This window comes from Centroberyx gerrardi, chromosome 3 (assembly GCF_048128805.1).
Source record: "Centroberyx gerrardi isolate f3 chromosome 3, fCenGer3.hap1.cur.20231027, whole genome shotgun sequence".
Classification (NCBI taxonomy): domain Eukaryota; kingdom Metazoa; phylum Chordata; class Actinopteri; order Beryciformes; family Berycidae; genus Centroberyx; species Centroberyx gerrardi.
In genome coordinates, this window is record NC_135999.1 from 16,376,190 (window position 1) to 16,388,960 (window position 12,771).

A 12,771-nucleotide genomic window follows, 5' to 3' on the forward strand; every position below is an offset into this window, starting at 1 on the left:
GGTTTTTGACTAGTTAAGTGTGTGGTTTTAAACTGAAGGTCTTTCTGTGGAATAGTGTATGCTTTTAAATGGAGATAATAAATTCCTACTGGAATTCAAATTCTCTCTCTCCGTCTCTCTCTCCGTCTCTTTCTCTCTCTCTCTCTCACACACACACACACACACACACACTCACAAAGCAACCCAACATACCTGTTCATGGTACTCTATGCCCATTGACAGTGTGTTGATAAGGATGGCAATCATGATTCCTCTGCTGAAGTATCTGCTGCCAACAATGAGTTCCAGCTTGGTCCTAACTCCCGCCCAGAAGCGCGTACACAGGCTTTTCTTTGGCTCAGACACCTGTCTGTCACCGCGGCAGGGGCTGTTACAATGGCACGGACTGTTACTATGACAAGGGCTGTTGCCATGGCAAGAGTTGCTGTACCCGTGTTGCTGATCTTCAGGCTGCTCGTTGACATTTTCACTGTCACTAAGTTGGTTGTAATGGATACAATATGGGCATAGTGACGACTCTGCTGGGACTTCTCCTGGCAACGGTAACGCAGGATGCCCAGCACACACACCTGGAGAGACAGGTGGAGAAGGTTACATAGATGGAGGAGGATAAACAAACACACACATACACACATATTGTATATATTAGATACGCTGTATTTATTGTAGACATAGTTCAGCCTATTCTCTGTCTCTGTTCAGTACAGGAGAGCACCTATCTTTTCTGGCAGCAAAAACGAAGGCTGCAGTTGGGATGCTTTGTACAGACAAGGCGGTCTTTTATTAGAACAGGGATGTGTGTGTGTGTGTGTGTGCGTGTGTGTGTGTGTGTGAGGGGGGGGGTGGGGGGTGGGGGTTTCCACAGAAATTCATCATAAGATTCCACAGGAATTCATTAGCAGGCAACTAGGGAGGAATGCTCGAATGACATAACAACAAACACTTATCTGGCTGGAGCCGTTACTTTGTCATCACAATTACAACAAATGCATGTTTCACTGGAGACTGAGTAAATCCATTCCAGTCTTTCTTTCAAAGCCACTGGAGAAGGAGGGAAGATGCTGCACATGTTCCAGCATATGCAAACTCTTGTCCGCTAATGCAGAAATGTGTAGGGGCAGGGGATTCATCTTGCATAAGAGTACAACTGTCTAAAATTGCAATATTAATGAAAAATAATCGTTATATATTATAATATTTATAACAATTAAGGAAGAGCCCTCATGAATATTCATCACTGATACCACATTTCACCATTCTACGCATGTGCGAAAGACACTTCTGGATCTCACACCACTATCCGTAGCTTACCAAGATCTTTAACATTACGCTGTTTCGCCTAAATCAAATAAACCTATCGCAGAAAAAAAAAGATATTGGTCTAAATGTGAGACATTCTCATTGACTCCCAGCCAAAAAGAAGCAGTCTAATCTGCCTAATGGTATTTTCAGTGAAGATGGAAGTAGTGGGAAGTCAGACCTCGTGCTTTGCCTGTATACTGTCTGATTCTTTGGTGTGTGTCTATGGAGGCCTGTAAGGACACTTTCATGAGGCAGATTTGCTGCAACTCACTTACTCCACTACATGCACACAAATACACATACCTAGCGCAGTGGTTTTCAACCCTTTTGACTCACAGTCCCAAAATACTCAGTACCCCCAAATAACTTTTGCTGTCACTTTTCATGGGTGTGTGAAGATTCCCAGCTACAATTAGCATTCATAATGGAAACGGATGGTATTAACAATTGATGTTTTGCATGCCGTTTCTTTATTACTTAAATCCTTTTCAGATTTTGTTAATCAACACCCTGAAATCCTTTCATTACCCCCTGAAGCTCAGGTTGGGAAGCTCTGTCCTAGAGAACACACACACCCCTTCTCACCGTGCTCCAGCACCAGCTGCGGCAGTCTGTTGACCGTCTCCATGGCAACCAGCCTCTTCTGGCCCTGGCCCTTTGCATCCAGGTGACTGAAGAGGGATGAGATGACGGGGTAGTTAAAAAAATGCCCTCCATTACTGACGGGAGGCTCCGACTGAGGTTGATGATGGTGGTGGTGATGATGATGATGATGATGATAGAGTTGATGAAGGTGTGAGAGGTCGTTGGGGGCGTGGCCTGAGTGCCGGTGGGCAAGGCCGTTCACCTCCCCGGCTCCGCCCCCTCTGGCAGATCCACCACCTCTGTTTTTCTGGCAAACACACACGCAGCGGCAGTGTGTGTGTGTCTGTGTGTAGTAGCGGGACAGTCTGCGCCACGCCTTGCGGCCCAGGTGCGCCAGGTAACGAATGATCTCCTCATAGCAGCTTCCTGGTTGGCTGTCGCTGGCCAGTGTCGAAGCTGATTGGTGGAGCTGGCGGGCGCGCTGCTCTGATTTCATTAAGGCGTGTTCTCGCTGCTTCGTTTCTGAAAACTGGGTTGCTATGACGACCAGGCACAGGTTGATCATGAAAAAGGAGCCCACCTGGTCACGTCAACACACACGCAAGCACACACATTACACACTGCTGTTACACACATTACACACAGTCTAGATATTACAGATATTACTCACACTCTTTCCCTTTATGCGGGAATCTATTGTGAGCCAGTGTATTGTGTTATTTTGTGTTTGTGTATATGTGCTTCTTTCTCTGTCCTTCTGTGTGTGTGTGAATACTTACTATGATGAGGAAGATGAAGTAGATGAAGTTGTAGAAGGAGTGAGCATCCATGACATAGTACATGATGTCTACCCAACCTTCTAGAGTAATCACCTGCACAGAACGAACATACCGGTATAACAAAAACCCAGAGCAATCACAGTAATTATATGTGGTGTGTAGTGTGCATATATATATATTAACAATGTACATATAAACCCTTCAAATGTATACCTGGAAGATGGCGATCCATGCATATCCAATGTTATCAAAGTTAATAGCTCCTTTGTGTGGGTTTATCTCCCCGGCTCGACACTCATTGTAATACTGGAACCAGTTCACACACGACACTGGCTCATCTGCTGTAAGTCCCATCTCTGGACGAGCCTCCTCAGCACCCAGCATACAGGACGTCCTGCCTACGCGGCGGCGAGGCACATCAGAGCAATGAAGCATCCCGTTCTCTCTTTCGGTGGAGCAGATGAAGGGGTGGTCGTCAGAGCCATCTGGACGATAGTAGCCACTCAGGAAAGACATGTTGTATCTCCTGGAGAAGAGGGGCAGAAGGTGGACAACAAGCCTTTTAATTTCCAATTTAATTTAATTTAATTGAATAAGAATAGGTATATTAAACTCCATTTATTTAATTTTATCTAATTTAATTTAAGCTAAGTTAAGTTCAACTTTATTCTCCCCAAGGGGGAAATTCCTGTTGAACAAGCATAGCTGCTGCAGAACAACACCAACATATATTCTGTACAATACAAAGAGCATCCACCAAGAGCAGTTAAAGTCTGATGGGCAAAACACTCAAACAAAACAAAACAACAAAAATGATAAAATTGCCAAGAGAAAGAATTGGCCCAAAAATGATGAAGGTGTTTCTGGGCAATTTTAAGTAAGAGTCCCAAACATTTTCAGGAAGAAATAGTGCTTCATCGATCTCCTGTTTGTTCTCAGAGGAAGCCAGGAAGACAGGAAGAAAATGTGATAAACTGAGGGGTGATAAAGGAGGAAAAGGAGGAGGTGGAGAGAGAAAGATACAGCTGAATGGAAACTGAAAGAGAGAGAGAAAGAGAGAGAGCGAGAGTGACAGACAGAAAGAGAGAGAGAGAGAACATAAAATGCAGCAGAGAGATAAGTAGTCAGTCATTATTATCTAAGAGACACGGATGAGCAGATGTGAGGTCAGGAGGTGAGCGTGTTATCTGATGTTATGTGATATTATGTGACTGTGTGTTTGTGAGTGTGTTTGTGTGTGCGAGAGAGAAAGCGAGAGAGCGAGAGAACGACAGCTAGTGTCCGTCAGACAGTGATAGAGCATGACATGATGGATTATGTGAGAGCGGGAGTGACAGAAAAACTCTGAAAGTTTGTGTTGAAACAACCAACTGAGCCTGAATGCCCCCCGCACACACACACACACACACACACACACACACACACAAGCTCACACACAGAAAGCCAAGCTTAATCACAGATTAATCACTTAGCCCACTTAATCCTTTGATATGTGAGTTCTCCTAACACTGATTGTGTCTCTAATGCCGGGGTTCCAGTGGGAAAGGCAATAACAACGCTTACTGCCTCAGGAACAGAGGAAGCTGATTGTGGAAGATTAACAGACAAGACCAGACTACTGGTCATATTGATCACCTCTTAGTAATAATAGGTGGGTTAAAGCACCTAATCAGTAATGAGCAACAACATGGGCTTCAGAGGAATGAAGCCACTGTAGCTCCCCAAGGCGGACTGTTGTTGTGAAGTGTGGCGGTTGTGATATCCAGCGGTTACTACGGTGACTCACGTCTTGATGTCTTCTCCCAGGAAGCAGCGGTTCCTCAGCAGCCCCGCCCACAGCTGCACGCCGACGATGCCGAAGATGAAGAAGACAAAGAAGCACAGCGCCAGCACGTTGCCCAGCATGGGAAGCGTATCCAGGAGCAGGGTCACCAGGATACGCATACCTACACACACACACACATACACATACACACACACACACCATGAGCATGGTCTACAGACTAGCTAAGATCTGAACATACAGCTGACCCTAAACAAACATCAGTAAACTCTCTGTCAAATAGGTGGATTTTAATCTCTTGCTGTATTCTGCACAAAACTGGAGCAGCATAATTAATTGACTGGCAAATAATTACAGTTCAAACACTGGCAATTGGCATCCACTCCACTCTGCTGAAGAGGAGTGATACAAATTCTACCTCCTTACGGTTTCCAGGTTTTGGGCCACATCAAACAGACTTTCCAAATTTACCAGGAGACATTGTGGGTAGGGCCAAGGTCATAGAATATGGCATAAAAAGACTAGGATGTTCATAGAAAGTTAGCTGGCCGGTTGCATGATGAGCTGACAGGAGACTTTAAGAACAAACATCACAGTGACTTCCAGTCAACAACTTTGTTCATTCTCACCCATCGAAAGGGTTATAGCTGTTACTAATAAGACAATTAAAAATAATGAAGTGAAACATGTCAGAGAGAGAGAAAGAGAGACAGGGAGACCCCCTTTACACCTGGCATTAACATGAGTCTTAGGTGATCGGATTGTAATCAGATAGTGCTTAACCACATAAAAATACAAGTGTAAATGCACCCAAGATGCACTGAAGAGGAATTGTAATCCGATCCCCCAAACCACCTTCAGAGGTGATCAGGGGACACATTTGGCCACATTAACAAAGTAGTATAAATGCAATGAGTCTCAAATCCACAAATCGAAACTGCGTAAATGGAATTAAAGTTTTGCATGCAGATCCAAACAGGAAGCACAAGCAAAACAAACAGGCAGCCGGCAGCTCAGACAGTAACATACTACCAAAAACTGACTGTCAGGATACTTGTGGATGGGGAACAAGAGAGATGAGGTGGTTACTGTCAATTGTAAAGGACATAAATATCGTGAAGTGACGTGTGTCATAATGTGGTGAGGAAAACAGAAATGGGACTTCAATGTGTATACCGGAGACGCATTGTAATGCTGCATCAGGTCAAGAGACAATCCAGATACCAGACACATGTTAACGCCAGGTGTAAAGGGGGCCAGAGAAACTCACTGGGGACTCTGTTGATGGCTCTGAGTGGGCGGAGCACCCGGACAGTCCTGATCGCTGATAGGCTGACATTGTGCCCGTCAAGAGAATACTCCAACATTCTGAGGAGAGGGAAAGCCAACTCTGTTAGAACGGCATCCTGATCAGTCTGACCTTGGCAAACCCTGTGTGTCTGTAGGGACTGCAACAGAACACGGTGCACTGTCTCTGGGCTGCCTAGCCTTTTAACCACCAATCACCGAGGTCTCTGTCTCCTAGGACCGAATGATGTGATTGTCATTCTACAGAGCCGTCACACACACACACACACACACACACACACACACGCACACACACAGAAATCCACTGGTACATTTAAGCACGCGCACACACACGCCTGACATTTAACTGGCATTAAACAAGTGGCTAAGCTTTACACAAAACACACACATACACACACACTCTTGGCTCATATTTAATGTCAGCTTGCGTGTGTGTACGTGTGCATGAGTGTGCGACCATGTGCGCATGTGAGTGCGTCAAACACTCACCCCACTATAACAATGAAGAAGTCCAATCTGTTCCATGTGTCGCCTAGGTAACCGGTCTGACCTATGACCCCGAGAGCTACCATCTTCACCACCATTTCCCCGGCAAAAAACACAAAGATCCCATCATCCAGAGCCTGCGCACATGCATGCATACATGCAAAACATTTAAGGACACGTGCGCGCACGCACACACACACACACACACACACACACACACACACACACACACACATACAAAGAAGAGGATTAGTGTGAACTGATTAAATACAAAAAAATGAATTGAAGGAAAAACTTTTTACACCCTTGATAATAATGTTTCACTGCTGAACATAATTACTTTGTAATTTCACTAGATTATGTGTGTGTGTGTGTGTGCGTGCGTGTGTGTGTGTATGCGGGCGCACACACATTACCTGCAGCAGGGAGGGAGTCTGGTCACAGGGTTGGAACATCCCTAGAGTTATACAGTTCAGCAGGATGGCCAAAATGCTCACACGCTCAAACCATGTGACACAAGGTTAAGGGTCAACACCATGGCAGTGCATGGACATTTATAAACAGCAACAATAACAACAAAAGCATAACAGTTAATATGAAGCAGTTGGTAGTTTGTAATGGTTATTTCTTTGGCATCTCTCATTGATGTGAGGTCAATCAAACTGCATGTTTATGTGTGGATGTCTCTGTGTGTGTGTGTGTGTGTGTGTGTGTGTGCGTGTGTGTGTGTGTGTGTGTGTGTGTGTGTGTGTGTGTTTCTATGTTGCTAGCTAGCTGTCAAACAGGAAGGAGCACAGCTAAGAAGAGAGAAGCAGAGAGGTTTAAAAGGAAAATAGTCTGCTTGAAGTAGAAAGTTTAAAGAAAGATTGTGTTGGCTTCACACACACACACACACACACACACACACACACGCACACACACATTTGTGCACAAATGCGAGAACTGCTGAATGGATGACAGCAATGTATTCAAGAGCCAAGGACGCATACATAACAAAGCCTGGAGTATACACATGTACACATACACATAGACACATATGCCCACACACTCACACACAGTCCCCTTCCCGGACACTTTGCTCTCTAGAGGGCAGAAAAATTAATGAGAGTACAATCCTTTATCACCCTTGGGACAGAGAGAGAGAGAGAGAGAGGGAGAGAGAGAGGGAAAGAGAGAGAGAGGGTGAGAGAGAGAGAGAGAGAGATAGAGAGAGAGAGTGAGAGGGTAATCCAGTGTCCTCCCTTTGCTGTGGTTGCCATGGGAACCCCCATCTCACCGTGGGAACTGACTTCTGAGTTCCACAATCCGCTTGCATCCTGTCTGGACTGGAACACAACACAATTAATACACACATACACACACACACACACACACAAACACACGCAAACACACACACACAAAGAAAATGAAGGAAATTGATGTCCTTCAGTAGAACTGCTGCTGAAGCATCCTTCATTTTCTCAGTGGTCAGGATGGTAGTTTTAATTCTTTTGCATCTGTATGAGTTACTGCAGCTTAAATGACCCCAAGTGTTTGTACACTCATGCACACGGGCACACAGTCACATGCACCCACACACACACACACACACACACACACACTCACAAATGCACATGCATGCATAGTCAAACGAGGGACAGGGCAGGGTCAAGGTGTGAGTGATGGATGAGATGGGAGTATTTCCATGGTTATCCCATCACTCAACATCAGCAGAAACACAGAGGGAACGTCCTTTCTTCTCTCCGCTTCTCTCTCTCCATTGCTTTTTCCTTTATCTCCTCTCACACTCAACCTTTCGCTCTATCATCTCTCATTTTTCCTCTACGTTTTTTTTTCCCCTCCCTTGGCCCAATTATTTTCTCTCCGCTCTGCTCTCCCTGCTCTCTCCATCTTCCTTTATACACAGTGTAATTTCCACTTCTCATTCCATATCATTTCTCCCATTTCTTCTCACTATTCTGAGCCACTCCTCTCTTCCCTCCCATGCACCAGCCCTCTCTCTCTCTCTTCTCCTGTCCCCTCACTCGACGGCCCTCCCTCTCTTCCTCCGTCCTTCGCTTCTACCATCTCCACATGCCTGCCCTTGGGTAGATATAGTCTGTCAGAAACCTGAGTCTGAGCCAACAGATAAACTACAACTACACTTAATAATTAACATAGCGAGAGATGGAGAGCGAGCGAGATAGACAGGGTGAGAGATAGAGACAGAGAGAGAGGGAGAGGAGGAGGGAAAGGAGGAGGGAGCAAAGAAGAGGGCCGATGAGAGATGCGGAGAAGAGAAATGGCTAAATGCCTGAAAAATGAAACACATATACAGCTCCACTGAACAGAGGGATGAGAGAGGTCAGGTCCCAGATGATTTGAGTTCTCACTGTAAACAACTGCGAACGTTACACAGCCTCAACCGCCTCGTCTCCTCTCCCTCCCCGCCTCATCCCCTCTTCTTCTTTTCTTCCTATTGATTCCCCTCCCTCTCCAATACGCCCTCCTCTCTCACGCTCCTCTTTCTCTAACTCTCTCTCCTCCAGTGCCAACACAGGTAATAAAGGTCAGGCAGACATTATAAATCAAATCAGATCACATCACCGTGATCTTTCTGGCACCTCCCTCCACCCTTGGCCAGGATGTACATGCTGAGTCCAGTACATGGAAACACATCATTATCATATGGGACTCCCATTAACTTACAAGGACATCCATAGTAACACATAGGCCATCTGGATACATGCAGGATATGGCCGGGTGTGGTTTTTTTTCCATGCATGCTTTAGAAAGTTTTTAATTCTTCCCCATTTGCAGTCTGTTGACAGCACAGACGGTACAAATATGTAAAAGTCAACATGGACAACATGATGACGGGCCAACAGAATGCAAAATAGATGTTTAGATTTGGATCTAACAGTATGTGGTTTGGATGGGAATCTACGAGGAAGGGATGAGTGTGTAGCCTGCTCACGTGTTTTTTCCTGTTCTTTTTCTGCTTAGGCCCACACTTTGGTATCCATACACAGCCCTCATTAAACATAACCTAGTTGAGCGAGAAGTCTGTCAAGTACTGTGTGTGTGTGTGTGTGTGTGTGTGTGTGTGTCTGAAAAGAAGGTGGCCAAGTTAAGTTCATGTCAAGCTGTCAAGTCCCCTGGCTCCACCCCTTAAGTACAGTATGTGACAGTCGGTTACCATGGAAACATCAGCTGGAATCATGTTAATTGGCTGAACTGATTCTGACAACTCACCCTACTTTGTGTTAAGACTACCTCCTATCCATCACCATCTCTCTTCATCTCTCTTCGCCCCCCCTCCACCCTCCACCCTCCACCCTCCACCCTCCACCCTCCAACCCAATTAAAACCTACAAGGCACTTAGAGGAAAGGGAAAGAGAGAAAGATACATAGAGGACTGTGCGAGATCAATATTACGGAGAGGGGGATGAGAAAAAGAGAAAAAGAGATGGGGTATAGAAGAAGAAAGGCAGGGAGGGAAAGGTGCTTGTATATAGGAGTGACAGAATCAGCTTTTCTCATCTTTAAACAAAGGGAACCGTTCTGAATGTTTCATGCACTGCTGAATTAGTTATGTCCTGTGTGTGTGTGTGTGTGTGTGTGCACGCGTGTGCATGTGCTTGCATCCACACCTCTCTGCATGTTTGTGTGTTTGATTATGAATGTGACTCAGTCTGTATGCGCATGTGTGTGTAATATGTTACATTAAAGACTATCAGAGGCAGAGCTCAGCACTTCACAGAGCGAGAGACCTTGTTCCACACTTAAAAGTAATGTTGCTTCTCAAAGCACAGGGAAAAAAATGGAAATGAATGCAGGTTGGAAGGAATGAAAGGAAGGGAAAATGTTATACCGTAACAACAGACGACCTTGTTTGAGATGTTTTGTCTTCTTGTTTCTATCCGATGCTGGTAGATTTTTACATGTGGTGGTATAAAGGACGACGACGGAGACTAAGTGAGGAGATGCTCAGAGGGGGGAAGTGGAAGGGAGGAGACAGGATATTAATTTGTAATCCGTATTGAGTGCAAAAAAAGGGAGAAAGCGAGGGTGACCCCAGGCAGAATGGGACTCGCAGCTCCTGGGGACTGCACCCCCCCCCCGGCGCGCTTGCATTAATGTCCCTGTTAAACAATGTCCACCCACATTAATTCCCCCTCAGAACACACACACTAAAGCACGCACACACACACAGAGACTCCCACACACACACTCACACACTATAAATAAATATAGCGCACTAAACTGGACACATGCCAATAACCGTGCAGTATGCATTCGCACAGGCAGACAGACAGACAGACAGACACGCAAGCACACACACACACACACACACACACACAAACAAATACTGCAAGCGGAAGTAACCAGGCCGTCAGGGCAGTGCTACACTGTTGCCAAGCAACCAGGTGATTCCTCTGAAAGAACTTCTCCCTGGGAGATTCCCTCGTTTGTGTGTAAGGGCATTCACTTGCTAGTGTGCGTGGGTGTGTGTGTGCATGTGTGTGTGAGTGCATGTGCATGTGCATGTGTATGGGTGTGTGTAGGTGTGTGTGTGTGTGTGTGTGTGTGTGTGTGTGAGAGAGTGTGTCCGGTGAGCGTGTAAGTGCTGACACAGTGAGCGTACAATGTTCTGGGATGCGACCATGGTAACAGCCCAGCAGGCTACAGGAGAGCTTGGCTCATGGCATTTGTAGTTTTTTTTCCTCTTGATGTAGCTTTTATTTATTCAGCAATTATGTATTTATATTTTATAGAGTACACAGAGTGCTGACAGTGGCAAATACCCGCAGACGTGCACAGACAAACACACGCACGCATGCAGCGATGCACGCACACACAGAAATACACACACTCACACATAGAGTCATAAGCAGTGGAAAATATTCAATTTGGAAAGCCTTGACAAATCCCTGAGGTGTTGCTGACGTTTATGCATGCTTCTGAGTATTCAGAACTACACACAAAGACACACACACACTCAAGCGCTCACAACTACACTCATATACACACACACACACACACTCCGACACTCACACCTTTACGCCTAAAGCAGAGGTTAAGACTGCGAGTGAGAGACAGAGAGGGGAATGTGAGGTGAGACGACGAAGAGAGAGGGGGAGAGAGGTTGGGGAGGTGACGTGAGTCTTGACTATTTGTGACTCCTACTGCTGTATAAATGGCGGCCGGTAACAATGCCACTGACAGGCAACTGTAACCCTGGAGATTCATTAGAGGCTGTCACTATGGAAACCTCCAATCAGGGAAAAATGTTAGCCATCTTTTCCCACAGTTAATGGACCCAGGAAATACCTGAGGTCTTCCAAACACACACACACACACACACACACTAATACACACACACACACACTCTCTCTCTCTCTCTCTCTCTCTCACACACACACACACACACACACACACACACACACACATACACACACACAATACTGGCTGTCCTCCCGTCTCCCTTGTGTTTACCCCTAAAGTAAATATAAGCGCAAGGTGCCTTGTAGGTACAATGGCTTTGAGAGAATACAGAGCTGAAACACAAACAGACAATCTCTCTCTTACCCCCCCCCCCACACACACACACACACACACACACACACACGTGTTCCCAGTGCTGCAGGCACACTCCCAGAAGTGCAGGATATGGGTGGCAGACAGCTCGCAGGCACCAGGACCGGGGCGGGCTGGTTTGGGTCAGAGCCAAGAGAACCACTGGCGCTAGAGATGGGTACGGCAGCTCCTCCTCCTCTTCCTCCTCTTCCTCCTCCTCTTCCAGCTCCCTCTCCTCTCCCTGCACAGACACATGCACCTTCTCCCCCTCCTCCTCCTCATCCCCCTCCTCCTCCTTTGGTCCTCTCGGCTGCTCATGCAGGTCTGGCTCTTGTCTGCCCGTCATGACCGTGCTGTGAGCGGCTTGAACCTAAAAAAAAAAGGGTGGAGGGCACCGGCACACTGTTCAGGACACAGCAACATATACATGCGTGTGTGTGTGTGTGTGTGTGTGTGTGTGTGTGTGCTTGTGTTTGTGTTTGTGTGTGCACTGCATTGCCTGGTGGCTAGTAGCTCTCAAAACAAATTGGAGCCACTCTGTGACTGTCAAGCCTTCCATCCTGTCCACAAGACCTTGCGTACCCTCTACCCTCCAGCAAAGCTACATGGAAAAACGCTAAAAACGTTCTCCGTTTTTTTTCTCAGAGCGACCGTCAGAAGAGCAATGACAGCAAGATAACAGTCCTGCACAGGCACCGTAGCTCTAAATAACTGAGTAAAACTACTAGATGTGAGTAAAGGTGCACACACACAGCCAACGCGGACAACGGGAAGCACTTAGGCCCCTCCTTTATAATCTGACAGCCATACAACTCTATGATGGCAAGTCATTACTGCTGAGGCTTTTAATCCAGACTGGTTTTAAACAACCCTTCAATCTGGACATTGAGGAAAAGTAGCTTAGAATGCTGCTTCATATTGCTATGGAGAGAATGGTTGACATACTGTTCGGATGTACTGTCAGTTAT

The 12,771-nt window shown here is 46.1% G+C and overlaps 1 protein-coding gene across 1 annotated transcript in view; it reads right to left on the minus strand.

Moving 5' to 3' along the window:
- The window catches only part of LOC139923680 (voltage-dependent T-type calcium channel subunit alpha-1H), a 27,408-nt gene extending 15,259 nt beyond the window's left edge, over positions 1–12,149 (minus strand). Inside the window, exons 1-9 of the mRNA XM_071914497.2 lie at positions 11,899–12,149; positions 6,660–6,753; positions 6,247–6,380; positions 5,720–5,817; positions 4,453–4,612; positions 2,880–3,192; positions 2,667–2,759; positions 1,888–2,467; positions 193–569 (exon numbers count right to left, since the gene is read on the minus strand). Coding sequence (XP_071770598.1) covers positions 193–569; positions 1,888–2,467; positions 2,667–2,759; positions 2,880–3,192; positions 4,453–4,612; positions 5,720–5,817; positions 6,247–6,380; positions 6,660–6,753; positions 11,899–12,149 — 2,100 coding nt within the window. The remainder of the gene's footprint in view (positions 1–192; positions 570–1,887; positions 2,468–2,666; positions 2,760–2,879; positions 3,193–4,452; positions 4,613–5,719; positions 5,818–6,246; positions 6,381–6,659; positions 6,754–11,898) is intronic.
- Between the last annotated feature and the right edge of the window lie 622 nt (positions 12,150–12,771).